The sequence below is a fragment of the Panicum virgatum genome, chromosome 7N, assembly GCF_016808335.1.
Source record: "Panicum virgatum strain AP13 chromosome 7N, P.virgatum_v5, whole genome shotgun sequence".
Taxonomy (NCBI): Eukaryota; Viridiplantae; Streptophyta; class Magnoliopsida; order Poales; family Poaceae; genus Panicum; species Panicum virgatum.
Window position 1 is genome coordinate 4,487,293 of NC_053151.1, and position 23,603 is coordinate 4,510,895.

General features: G+C 45.3%; 1 protein-coding gene across 1 annotated transcript; it reads left to right on the forward strand.

Annotated features, from left to right (window-relative positions):
• Window positions 1-4,828: 4,828 nt before the first annotated feature.
• Window positions 4,829-7,847, forward strand: LOC120683314 (heat shock protein 82). The gene is made up of 2 exons (XM_039965385.1): window positions 4,829-5,328; window positions 5,525-7,847. The coding sequence occupies exons 1-2, from the start codon at window positions 5,176-5,178 to the stop codon at window positions 7,511-7,513; spliced, it is 2,142 nt and encodes a 713-aa protein (XP_039821319.1). The 5' UTR covers window positions 4,829-5,175; the 3' UTR covers window positions 7,514-7,847.
• The last annotated feature ends 15,756 nt before the right edge of the window (window positions 7,848-23,603 follow it).

Consider the following 23,603-nt stretch of genomic DNA (forward strand, 5'->3'; position numbering starts at 1 on the left):
CTAAAGATGTTCCTAGTCGGAGTTCATGAAAAGAACACGCATGAATATTAAATTAGCACACGTATTAGTTGATGACTATGTTTCACAAGTCATGGACATAGAGATGTCAAACTAATAATGTGGACTTATGTAGGACATGATACTGAACTGATCCGACACTAGAGATAGTGATTTCTCATTACACAATGTGTACACTATGTCCTTAGACCTGAGATTGTCGCATGTACTCAAGATGTGAACTGACTTACTTGGGAGCTATCAAACGCTAGACCGTAATTGGATAGTTATAAAGGTGGCTTTTGGGTTTGTCAAAAAGTATGCTGTGAGACATGGTCAGTTAAGATAGAATTTGCCCCTCTCTATTTGAGAGAGATATCTTTGGGTTCCTCGAGTGACTCATATCAAAAGAGCATGGCCATGCAAGGGTTAAGAGTTAACCAAGGATCTGAATCACGGTATAGAGAAAGAGATATCGGCTTGGAGCTAGACCAAATATCATGTGGCAAAGGAACAGTAACTTGGGATAGTCTGGACATAGGTCCGAATACTCTGGATAAGGGTTCGGACATCCAATCCAGAACACCGGATACTCTGAGTTTATGCCCAGATACTCCGAACTTGCGTTCGGACGTCCGATCAAGAGTCCTGGATACTCCAAGGTTTAGGCACGGAGACTCTGAGCATTTTGCATATTGTGATGGCTTGTCTGATTTGATCCTTGCGTGCACTTAGGAGTTGACATGTCTTGCTAGAGGCTGCTATCAACCATTGGACCAAGTAAGAATACTCAGGCTACGACTATTCGCACGTGAGCCCATAGGGTCACACACTTAAGAGGATGAAAGCCCAATGATGATGAGATCCGAGTTGGATTTGAGTTTAGGGCTTGGAAGCCCAAGAGAGGCGAACTTAGGACTATAAATACACGGGCGGGGCATATGGAGATGGAGAAGATCTCTCTCTCTTTGCGCCCACGCCTGTTGCCTGCCCGTGCGCCCTAACCCAAGCTTGCTCTCGCGGACCAAGTAGTCCGGAGCGCGACGCTTCCTCCGCCGTATTTGTGTATACCTTGGAGGTGCCGCATCTACTATACAAGGACGAGCCGCTCGTGAAGAGGTTCTCGCAACTACATTATCAGCTTCCATCTGTACAACATCAACGCGCTTCAGAAGTTCTGCACCCATGCGTCTAGTGGTAAACTCGTGACCTATAATAGCAGTAGTTCCTAGTTTATGGGGTAAAATTTTTTTATTAGCCGCCCATATCCCTACAGTGGTTTCAGAGATGATGCTACTGGTTATAGATTCTTGTAGCGTGCATATGGAGATATGCATGGTGTAGATGAAATCCTAATTCTTATTTCATGTCCTTGCTGCGATGCTCGTGTGACGAATTACTCATACCGGTCGGGTTTCCTCCATCTAAGTTAAGTGACACATATAAATCTAGTCAAAGCATGAGGAGATCAATGAGATTGATCAAATTGAAACCTAGTATGGTTCGCCAGATGCATGTCTTGCATGAGGCAGATTAGATCTGCTCAGCGAGTTGGTAAAAGGAGGCAAAAACATGCTGCTCGGTAGAACAGCCATAACTTTTGTATACGAACTCAGATTGAAGAAATTTTTATATGAAAATTCATCTATGGAAATTTTTACACATGAAAATTTACCGCATTGCTGTTTTCGTAAAAATTTAGATTGGCAAAATTTGACATGGAAGATCGAGTATTCGATGATTTAAGTTTAGACGTCGGAAGCGCTTAACTTTATTTTGCAGGATCTTGTGATCGGTATGGCCCCTACGTGTATGTAATGCATGTGTGTAATTATTTCATGATCTACGTGTCGTGAGTATATCAATTCGGCAGGAGCCATATAATTTGTTACATTTGATGTACTGGCCTGTGCGCCAACTTGTGATGATCCGTTCCAACAATGTAACTAGATTGAGCTAGTTATAGTTCTTAGAGGTTTCATCACCCGGAGGATGGTGTAGATGGAACATGGAGATGGAGATTGACATGGTGAATAGGTTCTAAGGAGATGGATATCACCATTAGAACTTGGGATATACTAATTCATAACTATGTGCTTACAGTTCTTGTCGTTCTACTTCATTATGTGGTAATGAGTTTTATGCATACGGTAGAAGTAGAACGATCTATCGCTCATAAATTTTAAGCTATCATGCCCTACTAACTAAACCCTGCATTGTCCCAAATCATATACGATTGGTGGTGGGTCTATGAAATTAGGGCACCATCAATTTTTCTTGACTAGACAGGTTCATATTGGATACTTACACGCATAAGGATTGGTCAGCTTGACAATGTTATCTTAACGGTTAAGGATATTGGGCCGTAAAGGTTGGGAGCCGAGACATAAATATGTCACCCAACAACAAGCGTCATATGAGATATGATTAACAAGGAGTTGCTTACCGGTCTACCTTGTCTTCTAGCAGTGATGCTAAAGCTCACCAGTCGACTTGATAGTTGTGGGTCTTGAATCACTAAGAATCAATAGAGGGATATTGATTTTAGTGGGAGTAAATTCTGTTAAATGTTTAATGTCATTTACCCCATCATGAATATGTTTGTCTTAGTATTTTGCATTATTATTTTGTTGTAGATCAATGGCCGCACGCACCAACACCACTTTTTCATTGCGTTCTGTCCTTGAGAAGGGAAAACTGAATGGGACAAATTATAGGGATTGGATCCGCAACCTGAGAATTGTTGTTAGGGCTAGGGCTGAGAAAAAGGTAGAGGTTGTAGATACCCCATTACCAGATGAACCTGCTGCTGAAAGAGCTGCTTACAAGAGAGCATGTGGTGCAAACCTGGAAGTAAGCTGCCTTATGCTCGCTTGCATGGAACCCGAGATGTAGATGCAGTTCGAAACAAACCATGAGGCACACGATATGATCAAAAAATGGTGTGTTCCCTTTCTAATTTGCGGTGTTAGAGAATAGGAAATACTCCGTACTATTTTTTAAGATTACATAATTCAACTCATAAACTCACAACACACGCATACTCATCCATATGAACACGCATATGCAAACCCTACCTCTATGAGCATCTTCGAAGACTGAGCCAACAAATTCTCAAGATTGACGAAGTCACCACAGGTGCCTCGCTGTCGACCAAAATGTCGCCTCCACTGAAAGAATAACACCGCAAAATCATAGAATATTCACTCCCACGGGAAATTGAACCCAGGACGTGAAGTGCTACCGAGACTCTTATAATCATGGCCACCGACCCTTTCACAAATACTCTGTAGTAAATAAAATCAGGAAAGTCAGACTATACAACAGATTAAGGCCATGCAACATCAAAAAGAAGAGATTATGGACATGCATATCTACTTTTTAATGAATATATGGTGTTGTGTAGACAACTTTACATGTGAAAAAAATATGAATATGATGTTGTTTGGTAAGAAAAGAGAAATCACAGCAAAAGTGGTTCTTTTGTGAATCCTCCCAGGTCATTGTCCAGGTATTCATATTTTGTTGAACTTTTCGAAGCCATGGTGCAGTTTTACGATCGTTGTTCCTATCCAAAGTATATGTTGCTGAAGGACACCGAGCTCGGGCTTTTTTTTTTCTCTCGAATACGTAGTAGAGCTAGGTATCTTTGTATCAAGTAGAAAGAAGTTTTAATACAATGCGTAATGAGCACCCATGAGGCCACTGCGAATTGCAGAAGAGCAAAACATAGCAAGGCCGTAAGCAAAGAAAGATGATTACTAAAGAAATAAACAACCGTGATATCGGGCGTCAACCGCAATCCACTCGTACGCCTACAACCGCGGAAAAAAATTGGGTGGAGACGGTATGCAAAGCCGCTCCGTTCCCTGGTCCAGATACTTGCCATCTGTCTCATCGGTCGGAGAACCTGCACCTCTATCTCCACGGCTCCTCATGAGGCTCCACGCATGGGTTAGCTTAGCTTCGCCCAGGCTTGGCTTGTCTCCTAGAAGCCTCAAAAAAAATTTTGAGGCGCAAAGTCCAACATGTGGCATCTTTGAACTCTGAAGTTCAATGAACAAGTTGTGGAGCACCTACTTAGAGTTAATGAGGATTGTTGAAAAATGGTGTTTTCCCTTTGTGATTTACAATGCGGTGTTAGAGAATAGAAAATACTCCGTAGTACATAAAATAAGAAAGGCCGGACTATACAGCAGATTATTAAGGCCATGCGGCATCAAAAAGTCATATATACTTTTTAGTGAATATATGGTTATGTGTGTGGACAACTTTACATGTAAAAAACAGATATATGAATCTGATGTTGTTTTGTAAGGAAAGAGAAATCATGGCAAAAGTGATTTTTTTTAATCCTCCCAATATATTTGGTTGAACTTTTCGAAGCTATAGTTTTACGGTCGTTGTTCCTATCCAAATTATTGTTTTTTTTCGTGCTAGGCGCAACATGGTCACCACCTCCTCGTGCGATATGATCTGGAGAACACAAAAGAGGTGCCTCCGAGGAGGCTAATCCGAATTATTGTTGATGATGGACACCGAGCTGGGGCTGTTTCTTGCTTGGATTGCTTATTCTTGGAACATCGAGAGTTCCAACTTCATATTTATCTGTCGTGGATACTATTTTTTTTTCAATTCTTAATTTTGAGATAAAAACGTAGGGTGCATTTTTTTTTCATCTATACTGCCTAGTGCTATATAGGCCAATAGAAATAGGCCTGATAGGTAGCCCTTTCCTCGTTTCTTCTCTACTGCTGACTGGCTGCCACCGCCGTTGTGGAGGGCCCAAATCCCGTCCAGCCCAGATAGGCGCAGAAGCTTCCGGAGACTGCTGCAACCGCCCGCCCCTCTTCCCAGCAGCTAGCTGGCCAGCTCAACCACGAGCGGAGGAGAAGGCTCTGGAATCCACAGGAGGCCGCGCCTGCGCTCGCGAAACCGAGCAAGAAGAGCGCGCCGTTGGGATCGGAGCGCACGAACGATTGCGAAGGCCCTGGAACCCTCCCCTCCGTCGCCATCCATCAGCTACCACCGCCTCGCGCTGCTCTTCGTCCCTATAAAGGCAACCACTTGTTCGTCCCCCCTGTCAATCGAGACAAGAGAGCAAGCATCATCCATAACGTTCTAGCAGCAACTGACACCTTCGTTTCCCCAAGTCGAGCAGAGGCAGAGCGATCAGCCATGGCGGCGGCCGACGTGCACATGGCCGGGGGCGCAGAGACGGAGACCTTCGCGTTCCAGGCCGAGATCAACCAGCTGCTCTCCCTCATCATCAACACCTTCTACTCCAACAAGGAGATCTTCCTGCGGGAGCTCATCTCAAACTCATCAGATGTACGTTCCCCCTGTTTCCTTAAAAGTTGCTCTGTTTCCTCTGTTTTCCTCCCATGTCTGTGTTCTTGCATGCTAGTAGCTCTGGTTCATTCATGCTTGTTGCTGAAAAGAATGGTTTTTTTAGAGGAACGAAAAGAATGGTTTCTCAAGAAGCAAGCAAATCCACCAGAAAACTAAATGGTTGTTGTGAATGCAGGCGCTTGACAAGATACGGTTCGAGAGCCTGACGGACAAGAGCAAGCTGGACGCCCAGCCCGAGCTCTTCATCCGCCTGGTGCCCGACAAGGCCTCCAAGACGCTCTCCATCATCGACTCCGGCGTGGGCATGACCAAGTCCGACCTCGTCAACAACCTCGGCACCATCGCGCGCTCCGGCACCAAGGAGTTCATGGAGGCGCTGGCGGCCGGCGCCACCGACGTGTCCATGATCGGCCAGTTCGGCGTGGGGTTCTACTCCGCCTACCTCGTCGCCGACAAGGTCGTCGTCACCACCAAGCACAACGACGACGAGCAGTACATCTGGGAGTCGCAGGCGGGCGGGTCCTTCACCGTCACGCTCGACACCACCGGCGAGCGCCTCGGCCGGGGCACCAAGATCACGCTCTTCCTCAAGGACGACCAGCTCGAGTACCTGGAGGAGCGCCGCCTCAAGGACCTCGTCAAGAAGCACTCGGAGTTCATCAGCTACCCCATCTACCTCTGGACGGAGAAGACCACGGAGAAGGAGATCAGCGACGACGAGGACGAGGAGAAGGATGACAAAGAGGAGGGTGATGTCGAGGAGGTCGACGACGACGGTGACAAGGGTGGCAAAGACAAGAAGAAGAAGAAGGTGAAGGAGGTGACCCACGAGTGGGTGCAGATCAACAAGCAGAAGCCCATCTGGCTGCGCAAGCCCGAGGAGATCACGCGCGAGGAGTACGCCTCCTTCTACAAGTCCCTCACCAACGACTGGGAGGACCACCTTGCCGTGAAGCACTTCTCGGTGGAGGGGCAGCTGGAGTTCAAGGCCATCCTCTTCGTGCCCCGCCGCGCGCCCTTCGACCTCTTCGACACCCGCAAGAAGCTCAACAACATCAAGCTCTACGTGCGCCGCGTTTTCATCATGGACAACTGCGAGGAGCTCATCCCGGAGTGGCTCGGCTTCGTCAAGGGCGTCGTCGACTCGGACGACCTGCCGCTCAACATCTCCCGGGAGACGCTGCAGCAGAACAAGATCCTCAAGGTCATCCGCAAGAACCTCGTCAAGAAGTGCATCGAGATGTTCTTCGAGATCGCCGAGAACAAGGAGGACTACGCCAAGTTCTACGACGCCTTCTCCAAGAACCTCAAGCTGGGCATCCACGAGGACTCGCAGAACCGCGCCAAGCTCGCCGACCTCCTCCGCTACCACTCCACCAAGAGCGGCGACGAGATGACGTCGCTCAAGGACTACGTCACGCGCATGAAGGAGGGGCAGAAGGACATCTACTACATCACCGGCGAGAGCCGGAAGGCCGTGGAGAACTCGCCGTTCCTGGAGCGCCTCAAGAAGAAGGGCTACGAGGTGCTCTTCATGGTGGACGCCATCGACGAGTACGCCGTGGGCCAGCTCAAGGAGTACGACGGAAAGAAGCTGGTGTCGGCCACCAAGGAGGGCCTCAAGCTGGACGAGGAGACGGAGGAGGAGAAGAAGCGCCGCGAGGAGCGCAAGAGGCAGTTCGAGGACCTGTGCAAGGTGATCAAGGACATCCTGGGCGACCGCGTGGAGAAGGTGGTCGTGTCGGACCGCATCGTCGACTCGCCGTGCTGCTTGGTCACCGGCGAGTACGGGTGGACGGCCAACATGGAGCGGATCATGAAGGCGCAGGCGCTGCGCGACAGCAGCATGGGCGCCTACATGTCCTCCAAGAAGACCATGGAGATCAACCCGGACAACGGCATCATGGAGGAGCTCAGGAAGCGCGCCGAGGCCGACAAGAACGACAAGTCCGTCAAGGACCTCGTCATGCTGCTCTTCGAGACGGCGTTGCTCACATCGGGGTTCAGCCTCGACGACCCCAACACGTTCGCCGCCAGGATCCACCGGATGCTCAAGCTCGGCCTCAACATCGACGAGGACGACGCCGCCGGGGACGAGGACGCCGACATGCCCGCCCTCGACGACGGCGCTGCCGAGGAGAGCAAGATGGAGGAGGTCGACTGAGCGAGCGAGTAGTGAGGCCACGCCATGAGGACCGACCCTTCCAGTTCGAGGTTGCCTTCGATCCGGTTGCTGGTGTGTTCATTTTAGTAATGAGTCGTGTCAGTTGGTGTATCCAGCAAGCCAGTCAGTAGTGCATGTCCTTGTAATGCATGCATTCTGAGGCGTCGTGTTAGTACGTGTTCTACTCCTAGTAGTACTCACCTACTATGCCAATGTTGTCGTTGTGACCAGAGTGCCAAGCTTGTGCAGTCTTGGATGTCACACTTCGGATGGTCATGCATTGTCTCTTGTGGTCGTGGCATGATGAGAAATATAAAGGGGTTTTTTCTTTATATGAGCTGATACTTATCTCTGAAACATGTGTGCTTCTGTCCCTTGCTTGATCGATGTTGAATTCGCAGGCTTCCTTGCGTGGTATGCTTGACTACTAGCATTCTTTTTTTTAACAACTATTGGCTGCTAGATTTTTTTTTTTGCGAGAAAGGGTGGACCATATATTAAAAGAAAACTCCCAGCACAGTACATCCATTTGTTACACAAAGGACCTCGAGAAACCTAGAAATTACACAAAGGACCCTACTATTCTTCTTCAACCTCACGAGCCGACGCCGCCACGAAGCTATGCACCAAAGCACCACGCCACAAATCTTCACCTTCCAAACCAGAGATCGGACACTGGGTATGGTAAAGCTGCAAGCCATCCTTGAGAAAGAGATCATCAGCCGTCGGACCCCACGATTTGGCCAATCTGCTAACCCTCAAGCACCCATGTGCTCTAGCGCAGAGCTCCCGCATCACCATCAGCCCAAACACCAAGAATGAAGAAGAAGAAAGCAGAGACCACCCAGGAACTCGAAAAGCCGAGAGGATCCACACCTCCGACGCCAGATGAGGAGCGCCACTGAGGACATCAAATCCGACCAGGAGGACGAATCCCCACCCCACCACGGGGATGACTGGAAGCTTCCACCCCTTCGCAGAGGTAAAGCATAGGAGCCCAGAACGCACCACTAAGGAAGTTGCCCACCAGAGCAGCACGGCCAGGCACAAGGCCGTCGCTGTTGAAGAAAACAACAGCACGGAAAGAGGAACCTCCAAGAGAACCAGATCCGGCCGGCCAGAGGAGCATCTAGCGCCACCACTTCCGTGAAGAAGAGAGAGCGCAGCAGGAAATCCGCCACCGATGACAAAATCACCAGCTCGGAAGAAGAAGCTCCTAGGGGAGCACCAAGGATCCATCCCCAATGCAAGAAGGACGACCACACACCTCACAAGACGAAACACAGAGAGCAGGTCACCGGAAACGCCTCGGAGGACCAAAATCTTCACTCGGCCACCGGAGTCGAAGCCGAGGAAACCAAAGCACCACGTAGCTACCTTGCCGCAGCCGATGCCGGATCCCCCGCCATCACCAACGAAGAGGAGCTGGATGCACCTTATTAGCCGGAACATAGGCGCCGCCCCCGCCGGAAACCTAAGCTCCATCGCCGACTACGGTGACGAGCAACCCTAGCCTACTAGACTGTACAACCTAGTAGCTAACTATGCCGGACGTCAATCCGCACCGTCCCCTGGCCGCTCCGGAGCCCAAGGGGCCGACGGAGGGAGGGGTCCGGTCGGAATCGACGCCGGAGTCGGCTTCACCTTTTCGCCCTGCTTGACTGTTGACTACTAGAATTTGAGATGTCGAATTGAAATTAAATCAATCAATTGAACCACTGACTTGGAACAAAACTGCAATTTACACCACTGGTTGCTTATTGTTATTAGCAGGTTAGTCTTCCAAATTTGTTATTGTTCCTTTGGTTTGTTTTGTCTTGAGTTTGTTCAATACTGAGGTTGTTCCTAAGGGTTCGTTTCACAAATTGACAATATATATTTTTCCTAATTTACAGGAACAATCTTATAGAAGTGCCACTGATTGGGTTCTCTGCATCTGCTTGTGCTCGGCATGTCACCTCTCACAAGCCAATCGAAATGAAAATAGATTGAAAATGAACTGACCTTCAGAGTTTTTGAGAAGAATCCTGCAATTTTCTTGCAAACAAACCTACTATATTGATGACGGTCATGATCATGGTGTGTCTGTCTCTGAATGTGGGTTCAAATGAGCCTGAGTGTTGTAGTAGTACTGTAGTAGTAGTTTAATCGGGGCTCTATGCCCTGTGCGCAAGGTGTACGTCTAGGTGTTCTGATTGTCATGACACGATGAAATCAACATTTTGCATTATGTGTGTCTGAAAACCTACTGCTGCTTTGCTCCCTTCCAGAGTCAATGTTGTTGAATCGCTACGCTTCCTGATTCTGATCCGCTTTGTAATTGTAGTTGACAACAAGAAGCCAGTTCTGCTTAGTGTGCTGACTAAAAAAACAACAAAAAAAACTGAAGCTTGGATTCAGTACAGAGTGAAAATGTTATGAAGGAATGATGTTACTGTCAAATTTGTTGTTCAGTACTGGAGGTTCTAAGAGACCTTTAGTTAATCTGATAACATTTTGGGTGGAATTATATTTTCTGCTTAAATTGGGAATCTATTTTCTCCCTGCTAGGATTAGTAAGGCGCTGCAGTTCCTGCATGAGCCGGTTCAGTAGCACTGGGAACTGGACATTATAGTTGAAGTAAATCGGTTTCGTGGGTTGCAATGCAATAATGGAACCATCAATCGGTTAACGTGAATGAATTGGGCTTATTTTTTTTGTTTGACTTCCAGGAAAGTTTATTAACTGGAGTGCTCGTGTATAGGCAGTGGCAAGCTGTAACTTGACAGGGACGATTGCAGCAGTACAGGCTCAGCCGGTAAGAGTGTCTTTCCAGCCCATGACGTGGAGATCAACTCGGTCCAAACAGGCTAATGGTTTAAACTAATTAGGCTGCAACTGCAAAAGCTTTTGGGCTGATTATTAATCAGCTAGCATGTTTCAGCTAGCATAAATTGTTCCATCTTAGTGCCGGGGGCGAGGAGTCGAGGATCCCAACTGGTGTGGTGAGGACCTCAACTGATGTGGTGGGGGTTGTTAGAGATAACGCGCGTGGTTGGCAATTGATTGGTCGTAGAAGTGATCATGCGGAGCATCTGATTCTTTTTTGGGCCGAAAATTTGGAATCCCAATTTAATTTCTTGAGCTCAAAATCGAATGGAAGCTCGAGTATATTTCTGTAGTTCGTACCTTTTAAGTGTATTATTTATTCCTCGTGCTTAAGAATTTTGGTTGAGATAGGACAATAATTATTTTATTTTGAAATAATAATTGTATTACAACAAATTGATCATATGTGAAAAAGTGCAAATATTTTTACAAAATATAACATAAAATTTTTTAAAACTTGCTACAATAGAACAGAAAATAATAATAATTACAACAAATAAACTTTGTTTCTAGTGAGTAGAAATTGAATAATCATGTGAAAGTTGTTCCATTGGACCATATGTGTATAGATATGATATGGAACAAGAACTCATGTCGGGTGGAACTCAGGTCGGTGCAAAGTTTGTATCTCGATTGTCGATTACGAATTCAAACACATTTAGATTTATACTTAATTGAAATCTAATGCACACTATTTCAAACAGCATGACACTATTGGAAGGATCGACACTAGGCCTAGAGGGGGCTGAATAGGCTTGTATAAAATTTTTCTCTAAATAAACTTAACAAAACTATCAGTCGTCGGAACTTCCGACACAGTGTCGGATCTTCCGGCAGGATGTTCCGACACTGGGGAGGAACTTCCAACAGGCAGTCGGAACTTCCGACCAGCAGATACGAAAATTAACAACTAGAGCTTATACAGGGATTCTAAATGAAATAAAAGCTTCTAATTGCAGTAAGGAAGCAATATAACGTGAGGTAAAACACAGGAACCTTGTAAACTAGTAGATCGATCCGGATTAGCACAAGAACGAGCAAGAACAAGAAATAAAGAGCGACACAAGATTTGTTCACCGAAGTTCACTCCACAAAGGAGCTACATCTCCATTGAGGTGCTCACTTAGAGCCGGGTCACTCTAACCCCTTGCCTCGTTCAATCAACCACAAAGGTCGGATTGAAATCCACTACAAAGCACTTCACAAAGAAGTGAGTTTACAAACTTCCGGTGCTCACTCACACAAAGTTTGTGAGGCTCCTGGCGACGCCTAACCGTCTAGGAGCAAAGCTCCAAGAGTAATAAACGAATAGCAATTGAAACAAACACGCAATGAAATCAACAATGAGATGAACAAGTGTGAGATGATCTTCAAGTGCTCAATCTAAAGTGCTCTCTCAAATCCCTAGCCAAATCTTAGCAAGAATGAGCAAGGAGGGAGTTTGGAGAGTGGAAATGAAATCTTAGAGTGTGTTTGCTCATGGTTAGGTCAGCAGCACACAATGGAGGGGGTGAGGTGGTATAAATACCCAACCCCCAAAAACTAGCCGTTGGGCTATTTTCTGGGACCCTGTCGGATCTTCCGACAGTGCGTCGGATCTTCCGACGTTTTCAGAAAGACTTACAGAATTCAAATTTGAACTCCCAGGTTTGGAACTTCCGACAGTGCGTCGGAACATGTAATTGTGAGTCGGAACACTCACAGAGCCCCTGGGAGGATCCACACCGGAACTTCCAACGTGGGTCGGAAGTTCCGACAGTTCGTCGGAACATGCACGCGCTTCGGAACATCCACCCGAGCCTCTAGGAACATTGGACCGGAACTTCCGACGGAGGCCGGAAGTTCCGACACAATGTCGGAACATGTATTTGTTCCTCGGATGATTGACAGAGCCCCTGGGAACTTCCACCTCGGAAGTTCCGATGGTGATCGGAAGTTCCGATAGAGGGTCAGATCTTCCGACACACCCAGAGATAGTCCAAAATAAAAAGTCTTGTGGAGTGCATGTGTGTGTGGTATATGTTCATCTCAAAATTGAAATCTTGCTAGTTTGTAAGACTACTTACGTCCCTCTTGATAGTACGGTGATTCCTATACTCAATTTCAAATTATAAAATGATTAAGATCTTCAATATGCTCGATCACCGTCTCTTTTGAATTGGGGACCTCCTTTTCATCTTTAGATTTATCATTGAACGCTTTTCTAATTTATTCCTGCACACATCTCTTAAGACAAGCGTCAAATACCAAATTGTGTTTGTCATTATCACCAAAACTTGATTAGGGGCCTAGATGCACTTTCAATCTCCCCCTTTTTGGTGATTGGTGACAACACACAATTTGGATTCACAAGAGAGGAATAAATTTGAAATATATGTACTCAAAAAGATTTGAGAAGCTCCCCCTAAATATGTGCTAAAACAACAAAAGAGGCCTCAACTGCCTTTAGCACATATTTTGTATGAGCTCCCCCTAAGATATTGTATTGCATGAGTACAAGAGTGTATATGTGTGTGTGAGATATAACCGTGATGAGTATGACATGGTGTATCACTCAATAAACGGTAAAAGAAACAAATCACCAACCAATCAATTTTGACAAAGACTAAAACAAATATCAAAAGGTTCACAAAGCATCACACATAGTCGATACAAATTCAAAGGGTGCATCCCTAGCTACCATATGAATTTAAACACACAAATCTCCAACACACATAACACCATTCAATGTCTTACAAGTTCATCTCAAAGAAACTTAAGAATGAGAAAATGATAAGATAGATGGAGAGTCTCCAATGGCCAAATTCACTCCCCCTTTGGCACCAAGCGCCAAAAAGAGAAGCTACTCGCTATCTTCACCATCATCTCCGCTTCCACTTTCTTCTTCGCTTCCACTTTCTTCCTCAATTTCATTGCCTTCCTCGGACGCGGTGGCCTCACCATCAACACTTTGTTCATGGCCTCCCAAGTCCTCTTCCGCCTCCTCACCATAGCCCTCAAAGTGGCTAAAGCTCAAATCATCCCATGGGTTATATATGTGTGGAGGTGGTGGAAAGTCTCTAATTTCACGAACGGGAGAGTGAGGAATATCATTCTTGGCTAGCAATTCCTTTTGCCTCTTTTCAATCTTAACCAACTCTTCTTCCATGTATGTTCTATGCTCACGTATCTCAGCTGCATTTTGCTTGCACATGTTGAAACAAGCAAAGACACCTTGAGCAATAAAATCAAGTTTGCCCTTCTTTTTCTTGTATGTCCCCCTAGAGCTAGAGGGCCCCTCTGAAAGACCATGAGAAGGACCATGGGAAGAAGATGGTGGTGGTGGATGAGAAGTCATAGGAGCTTGTGCTTGCCGTGCACCTCCGGTCCTTGACCAATGTAAGCCCCTAGGAGGGTAATTTCCTGGAAATTCACCAAGTGGAGCACGAGATGTAGCTTTTGCTCCAATCTTCAACAATTGCTCAATCTTGCCACGTGGAGAAGAATAAGAGTTGTGTGGCATGTCAGTGAGGATCTCAAGACCAGTCATTTTCTTGATCATATAGAAAATGTAGGGGGCGTAGTGGCATCCACTAGACCCATCATGAGAGCAATGAATGATCTCATTCCATATAAACTCAAAGACCAAGAACTTAGGCATCCCGGGCGCCATCTGAGCAAGCAAGTCCTTAGCCCGGTGTGAGATATTATCTACATTGCCTCCCTTAGGAGCAATGGTGCCTCTGAACAACTGGTTTAGAAACTTGTAATAGGGTGTGAGTCCAATGTTCTTTCCAAAGACAGGCTTCCCACTGTCAATATATGCACCATCATACATAAAATGCATCTTGGTGTCTTCTAGCTCACTACCCACATGCAAATCAATTTTTGACTCATCCTTCACATAACTTCCATTTTCATCTCCGATATTGAACCCAAAGAGCCTAGCAAATGCAACAATAGAAATTGCGTATCTCTTGCCCTCTAGAGTCTAATGCATGACATGATTGATTGTATAAACCCAAAGAGTGGCATAGAACTGAGCCACTACCTCCTCATTCCAATCACATTGGAATGCCATGATGTCGGCCAAATCCATCTCAACACATCTAGCATGGATGGCCTCAACAACCTCACTCACAGGAGATGTCATCCTTCTCAAATATTCCCAATCCACCCATTTCATCTTTGTTGTAACATGCTTCTTGGTCATAATAACTGATTCATACCAGTCTGCTTGATGATTTAACCAAAAGCGAGGATCCCCTAAGAATTGCTTCGTGGCTAACCGGGGGTCCTCATCCATGCTCAAACGGAGAGTCCTCATATCATTTGCCCCCTTTGTGAAATCAACTAATCCACTGTCCTCAGCAGTCCTTGAGGGGCGGTGAACCACTACAACCCGCTGCTCAAGGTGAGAAAGATCAATATTATGGTTGTAGCGGATTCCACTAGTAACCTTGGATCTAGGATGAGAGGTGCTTGCTGCCCCTTTTCCTTTCTCTGCTGCTGAGTATTTGATTTTCTTTACTGCTTGCCTTGAGGGCCACCTAATGGGCCGTTCCTCCTCAACTTCCTCTTCATGGCCTGTGGAGGAGGAACTACTCGAAGTGGGTGGTCCTTTCTTTTGAGTTTGCTTGGTCCGGGCCATCTGTGCAAAAGATATGGATGTGCAACTTAGGAAGATGGCTAGAACAAGATTTGAAAGGAATTGAAGTTGAAATGGAAGAGGTGCTGTTTTCTGCGTCAGTCGGATCTTCCGGCATAGAGTCGGAAGTTAGGATAGGATGAACACTTCACACTTCCTTGCTACTCTTGACCCAGTTGGCACAGTCCGCATAGCAGCTCGGTGCATGAATGCACTGTACCGCCTACAGGTGGCTTAGGGCAATGCCATCGCCCAGCTAGTAGAGTTGGCACAGGCTAACCATGAGATGGTCCACACCAGGGATGAGTTTATTGTGGATCTCAATGGTCAGATTGATCAGCTGGAGGGTCAGGTGCAGACCCTGGAGACGACAGTGGGAGAGCACGAGGCGATGATCAAGTTCCTTGAGGAGCAGATGCAGGATCTCAACATGGAGATCGATCACGCTAATGAGCAGCTCCAGTTGCAGCAGGTTCAGCAGGACGCCCTTCACGCCCCACCGGACGTGATGGACGTGGACGGTGAGGAGGAGCCCGAGGAGATCGAGGGCTACTCATACGTGGACTTTGAGGAGGCAGATCCTCAGCCAGCACAGATGGGAGCTCACTCCCCTGTGTCCAGCGTCGCTTCCGTCAACAACCTCGACGACTTTTAGATGTTGACGTAAATGGCCTTTTGACTATACTCCTCTTAGTGTAGCCTAAATTTTGGATGTTGGGCTGCTAGGCTAACTTAGAGTTGAGTTTCTCCCAGATGTTAGAAATAATTTGGTAGTAAGAAAGGTTAGTCAAGTAGACTAGAGATGAAATCTTAATGGTTGTAAATATAAATCAGCAGTGAAATGAATGGTGCAGGATCTTGCTCGAATTTTTATCCTTATTTACCTGCAAATCTGGGTCATGTGATGCATACCAAAGTTGATCCAAAAGTTCTAGTCTACCTGCTCGTAAAATTTCAGACTCATCGGACTTGTGTAGCCCGAGATATAGTCAAAATACTATCGCTCTATTTCTGAAAAAGCTGAAATTCCAGAGAGATAGGAATGAAATTTTTTGACCTTCCTAACTTCGGAATCAGCAATTGTGTTGAATACCAAAGTTGTAGAAACTAAAATTATCTAACTCCTGTTAAAATTTCAAAGCATTTGGACATACAGAACTCCAGTTATGCACTTTTTCGTTTTAACAGTTCTCTGTCTATGTTGATTTCATCAAGCTATTGCTACAATTAATGCCCTATATATGTTGTATCACCATGAGTAGTCTTTGCAAACTTGTGGCTGATAAAAACCATTGTATTTCAGATGGTGGGACCCACGAAAGGAACACCGAGTGGGTTTGGAGCAAGCGGGAGTGGTACACCGCCCCCACCACCTCCACCACCTGGATTGGCAGAAGTGCTTGCTGCACAAACTGAGCTTCTTCGCCAGATTGTGCAGGGGTAGCAGGCCCAGCAACAACAGCGAGGTGGGCGCCATGACCACCAACCCCAGTCAGCAACGTACTCGGATTTCTTGGGGACGCAACCTCCATTGTTCAACCGGACGGAGGAACCCCTTGATGCGGACGCTTGGATCCGTACAATCGAGTCCAAGTTTTCTTTGTTGACAGTGCCATGCTCTGAAGCAAATAAAGCCCGTTTCTCCGCGCAACAACTCCGTGGCTCGGCACACTTGTGGTGGGATCACTATAATGGGATGCTTCCTGCTGATCATGTTGTTACATGGGATGAGTTCAAGAATGCTTTCAGAGCTCATCATATTCCAGAAGGTCTTCTTGACAGAAAATTAAATGAGTTCTTAGCATTAAACCAAGGTACTCGCACAGTGGTGCAGTATGCTCAGGCTTTCAATCAGTTGTGTCAATATGCGGGTTATCACGCAGATACCGATGCTAATAAGCATGATCGCTTCCGTTGGGGACTCAACACCAAGTTGAAGGAACGTCTCAATCTTGTCCGAGTGGATTCATACAATGAGCTAGTGAATTTGGCAATTACTCAAGAAGATTGCATCCTGGCTCATCGTGCTGAAAAGAAGAGGAAGGCACCTATTGGATCCTCGAGTGCTCAGCCACCAAGGTATTGTTTAGTGCAGAACACTTCAGCTACACCCTCTCAGAAGGCCCCTCAACCAAAGCGATGGATTTTTAGGCCTCCTCAACAGCAGCAGCAGAACCGCTCAGCACCTTCTCATTAGCCGCAAAATGGCCCAAGGCCAAATATGCAGCAAGCGACTCGTCCCGACAACAACAATCGTTGTTTCAAGTGCGGGAGTCCGAATCATTTTGCCAAGCAATGCCCCCAAACGGGACAATCTCAGGGGCAAGGACTTCGTCGGGACAATCAAAACAAAGGCAAGAAGCAGACTGTGCAAGTAAGGCAAGGGCGGATTAATTTCACCAACCTTGCTGAACTTCCAGATGGAGCGCCAGTTTTGTCGGGTACATTTTCTATTCATCACACACCCGCAGTTATCTTATTTGATTCTGGTGCATCCCATAGTTTCATTAGTGCTAAATTTGGAGCAAAAGTTGGTTTAAACTTCTGTCATACAAAAGGATCATACATGATATCTACCCCTGGTGGGAGAATTGCATCAAATTAAATCATAAGAAATGTACCAATAAAGTTGGGTAGTAAATTCTTTAAAACAGATTTGATCTTACTGGCACTACAAGATATAGACATTATTTTGGGAATGGATTGGATGAATCGACATGGGGCAATTTTAGATATCTCTTCCCGAGCTATTGAATTAAATTCTCCAGTCTTTGGAAATTCTACTCTATATCTATCCACCCGAGAATGTATCAATTCTTGTGCATTCGCAATGAAAGACATCAACATAAAAGATATTCCTGTGGTATGCGAGTACGCGGATGTTTTTCCGGAAGACTTGCCTGGAATGCCACCAGATCGGGATATCGAATTCATTATCGAACTTCAGTCCGGTACCGCCCTATCTCCAAAAGGCCGTATCGAATGCCACCCAAAGAATTAGCGGAACTAAAAATCCAGTTGCAAGAACTTTTAGATAAAGGATACATTTGCCCAAGTGCTTCACCATGGGGTTGCCCAGCCTTGTTCGTAAAGAAGAAAGATGACAGCTTTAGATTATGTGTCGACTATCGACCTCTCAACACGGTAACTATTAAAAACAAATATCCACTTCCTCGCATCGATGTCTTATTTGATCAGTTGGCTAGAGCCAAGATCTTCTCTAAGATCAACCTTCGTTCTGGCTATCATCAAATAAAAATCCGACCTTGTGATATTCCGAAGACCGCTTTTTTGACAAGATATGGGCTATATGAATATCTAGTCATGTCGTTCGGTCTTACCAATGCTCCTGCCTATTTCATGTATCTCATGAACTAAGTTTTCATGCTGGAACTTGATAAATTCATCATGGTTTTCATCGACGATATCTTGATCTATTCCAAAGATGAGGCCGAACATGAGCAGCATCTGCATATTGTTCTCCAATGCCTCCGTGACCATCAACTATATGCAAAATTCTCGAAATGTGAAGTCTGGTTGAATAGTGTAAAATTTTTGGGTCACACTATTTCCAGTGAAGGCATATCAGTAGATCCCAGCAAAGTTCAAGAAGTGATGGACTGGAAACCTTCTACTTCCGTTCATCAAATACGCAGTTTCCTTGGCTTAGTCGGATATTATCGTCGTTTTATTCCGGATTTCTCCAGAATAGCTAAGCCAATGACTGAACTATTGAAGAAGGAAGTAAAGTTTGTATGGGATGAGAAGTGTGAAAATGCTTTCCACATGTTGTGAGCCCATCTGGCCACAGCACCAGTTTTGGCTCAACCCGACAATAGTAAGTCATACGATGTTTATTGTGATGCATCGGGTACTGGTCTTGGTTGTGTCCTTATGCAGAACAATCGGATAATCGCTTATGCTTCCTGAGCTCTCCGACCTCATGAACTTAATTATCCAACTCATGATCTCAAGTTAGCAGCAGTTATTCATGCTATCAAAATCTGGAGACACTATCTTATGGGTACTCATTGCAATATTTACACTGACCATAAGAGTCTCAAATACATTTTTACTCAGAATGATCTAAATATGAGGCAAAGAAGATGGCTGAATTTAATCAAAGATTATGACCTAGAAGTTCATTATCATTCGGGCAAGGCCAATGTTGTAGCAGATGCACTCAGCCGTAAAGTTCGCTGTAATTGTCTCTCAGTCAAATCCTACAACGAAACTCTATGTGCTGAAATGCAAAAGCTAAATTTAGAGATTATTCCTCAGGGAACTCTGAATCATATTTCTGTTTAACCAACACTCTATGATCAAGTCATCATGGCACAGTTACATGATAAGGGTGTTGAAATTATCAAACAGAAACTGCTAGAAGGAGAACGGAAATACAAGTGTTTCTGTGTGGACCATAAAGGAATCTTATGGTTTGAAAGTCAGTTAGTTGTTCCTAAAAATCAAGAGCTCCAGAGACAAATACTAGATGAGGCACATCTCTCTAAATTTTCCATCCATCCTGGTAGTACTAAGATGTACCAAGATCTTAGGCAAAACTTTTGGTGGACCAGGATGAAAAGAGAAATTGCTAAATATGTCGCAGAACGTGACACTTGCCAAAGGGTAAAAGTTAGTCATTTGAAAGTTGCCGGAACTCTTCAACCTCTGCCTATTCCATCCTGGAAATGGGACGACATCAGCATGGACTTTATTGTGGGCTTACCCACTACTTCCCGACACCATGATTCGATTTGGGTCATTGTGGATCGACTGACAAAAATAGCTCACTTTATTCCGGTACATACTACCTATAAGGCCAAGAGATATGCTGAGATTTACCTTGACCGTGTTGTATGCCTGTTGGCGCTCCTTAAGTACCTGTTTTATCCCTTGTTTATCCTTGATAATGGCATGAATTTGATATCAAAATCAAACCGTCCTAACCCCGGCCTAATTATTGGTCATTTTCACACTTGCACATATATTTTGGAGGAACTTCGTTTTTGCAAGTTTTTGGCCTATTTTGGAGCATAAAATGACGAGGCCCGTGATCGAGCGCTAACACAGAGAAAGATGAAGGCCAAAGCTCAAAGGGAGGACCAAAGCCCATGTTGATTCGAAGCCCATTCACGCACATCCATCCTCCAAGAGAGCCCAAAGGACCGAGCCCACGAAGATGAGATCAAGATACTTCGGGATTAAGCAAAGCAAATGAAGATTTAAGGAAGGATTCCCTATCCTATCCTTTCCTTGAAGATCTCGAAGATATCTCCAAGATAACAACGTCCAAAGGGGTGCAATCGTGAAGGACAGAAACTCTAGAAGATGTGAGGAGTCTACACGCGAAAGATGATACCGAGGCGAGCCCGAAAGGGGGTAGGCCGGCCGGCCCAGCCCATTTTCGAGGTGGTTTGGCCTCCCCTTCGACCGGTGGCTTCCTCGGCTTATAAATAGCTCGCACCTTATTCAACTCGGAGCATCCATCCACCCAGAACTTGACGAAAACCTAGGGCCAAGACCGGAGGGAGACGACGGCCGCCTCAAGTCTTCGAAGTTGTCTAGGAGATGGCTTAGGCCACCCCTAGCTGCCATGGCCTCCCTGCGTGGTTGTGACATGGTGGAGTTCATGAGCTAATTGGAGTCGTCAATGGTATGTACTCGGTGGTGACGATCCAAATGAATCTATTATGTGAGTAATGATAATCATGTCTTCCGAATCTATTAGCGATCATGTTCTCTCTTTCAATTTCGTTCTTTTCTTTGGGTTTGCTTCATCCTAGATCTATTATCGAGATAGATCGCTTAGCATGATCTTGTAGTCATGGTGGCTAGAGGTTCATGGCGGAACTACCAAAGGGGGTTCGACTTGCTTCAGGGTATTTCGTTCAAAAGGGGGGCGTCGTGACAGGCCGTCTCCATAGAGTAGGTGGAGTATCGAGGGATCGGATTGGAGATTTTGAGTTTAAAGATGCTTTTGATTGAGATGCATGATTTATTTGCTCGTTAGCTTGAACTACAACTAGATGACGATAGGCCTAGTCATGTCTTTGGTTTTGCAATGATTAAGCCTATGTTCATGGATGAGATCAACCTTTACACATCACTCATATCTATCAAAGGTTTACCCTTTATATGCAATCAATGCTTCATGTTAGGATAGATCCATTAGATTAGATGGAAAACCTTAGGTAGTTCTTTGTCGATCCACGGATTGATAAACCTTGGGGGAATACTCTAAAGGAAAAGCTACATGAACCGTGCGCTTGCGGTATATAAATCGGGGTGCTAAGGAGCGTCAACAAGCTTTTCTGGCGCCATTGCCGGGGATCGGCAACACGAACCCTAGGGCGATCTCTCTAGTTTTTGGACTAACCCTAATTTTATTATTGCATATACCCTTGTTTTCTTGTTTGTGTCCTTGAAAGCAGGTGGAAAAAGTTAGACACCAAACTTGGACTTCGAGAAGTCCATAATCCACTTCGACAAATTTCAAAAATCAGTAACAAGATGATCGAGGAGCCTCGACATGGAACATCGACAACGTCCACATCGACATGACGGCAACAACATCAAGATTCACTCTTTAGTGGTAGGTGCTAACTTTTGTTAGTGGCCCAGCATCCGCTATCGAGTCCCCGCTCCCCAAAAGCAAAAGATGATAAATAAGGTATGCCGCCATGTCAATTAATTTTAAAGACTGATGTTTTTGGGAAGAATTGTTTGTTCAAGCAATAGGTATGAAGCATGCCCGCGAAGAAAATCGTGCGATCATCATCATCTATGAAGTGTTACTGTTGTGATGAGTTTTTCGTCCTAGATCAGATAAGTACCATGAGAAAATAATAGATTATTTTGAAGCTCCATCAAGTCTTCTTTCCAACGGATCAAGAACCATCAGCTTTGGAGATCAGTGTGCAGAGTTATGGTAAAATCTTTCAACGCTGCGCGTTCTGAAATCCCTCTGGACAGATTGCAGCGCCGTAATAAAACGAGCATAACTTCTTTATCCGGAGTCTAAATGGGGTGAATAGCCACTTGTTGGAAACATAATTTGATGCACCTTGCAATGGAGGAGAAGTTTGGTACATGTTCTGCACTGGATGAAGGGAAATTCAATGAGGACAAAGGCAGTAGCAACCGACAAAGAAGGTGATGATGATGTCAAAGGATGATTGGAAAGCTGTGTACGCAAAAGATGATGATTTGAAGTTAACCAAAGCTGAAGGCAACAAGATTAGAAGAACCACGACACCACCTATCTTCTCCAGTGAGATGCTTGATATACTTCTAATCGAGTGATGCTATCAAGGAAGGAAACCATTCGGATCATCAACACGAAGCACAGGAGCATCTTCCAATCCCGACACCATGGGTAAAGCAAGAACAATGGAGAAGACACATTATTGAAGCTGTGATATTTGCTGGCGAATTAATGGTGATGACCTTGAAGCCTAGGGACGCACGACACTACGCTCCAAAGACCACATGATCGAGATCATTGACATCTTCGGATGAATTCACAAGAAGATATTGCTCTCATCAATGTCCAGCTCGACCTCAGAAGCAAATAGCAGCATATTTTTGGATATTCAAAAGCCCCATGAAGTTCCGGTTCCAACAAATCAAGAATGAAGCCAATCAAAGTTTCCTACAAGAAGTTATGGCCAAAACATCGAAGGTCGTGCACTTTGAAATTTTCTGGACAGCACGCAGCGCTAAAGTAAAACAGTCATAACTCTCTCGTTTGGACTCCGTCTAAAGCGAATGACCACTTGTTGGAAAGGTAATTTCATAAACTTTTCTATAGAGCTATATTTTGTTATATGTTCTGTTGAGTATACAGGAGATATTCCACGAAGAAGAGGCAGGAGCAACGCGATGAGAACAAGATAGAAAAGATGACGATGACAACAATGAAGGGGAGCTTGGGCGATGTTTTCATCAAGCATACATGATAAAATTCAGAGGCTTGGAGCAGAGAAAGAACCCCAATGACATTGGCAAATGAAGGCACAAGCGGTCGACCTTTGACAAACGAAGATGTTGCAAACAAACCACGACGGATTACAAGAGCGCAACATTCAACACATGGAGACGTGAGAAGCAAATCACGACGGACCACGAGGAGTGCATCAAGATGACATCTCGCACAAAGCACCACGACTCCAATGAGTATGAAAAAGCTCCGAGGCTAAGGTATACAGTGAATTCTCAAGCTTCTATTGGTTTTGTTGATAATCGTTAAAAATCTCATGCTCGAACCAATAGTCGGAATGAAAGTTTAAATTCTATGCCTTGTTCTTTTCATGATGATAGGCTAGAGTTTCTTGAGAAGGTTGATTTCATGCTTAAAGAACATCTGCCTAATAATGAGCTCCGCGCTATGCAAGAAACACATGCTGCATTTAATTACACCATGCCTTGTTGATGAAATTTAATTGAGGATGTGACTATGTTGCATATGTTTACAAATAATTGCAAATCTCGATCTTGCTTTGCGCTTGGTCAAGCTCATGACCCTAAAAGAGCACATGTCGGGAGAAGCCCCGAATTTCACTAACCATGCAGGACATGAAACTCAAATGATG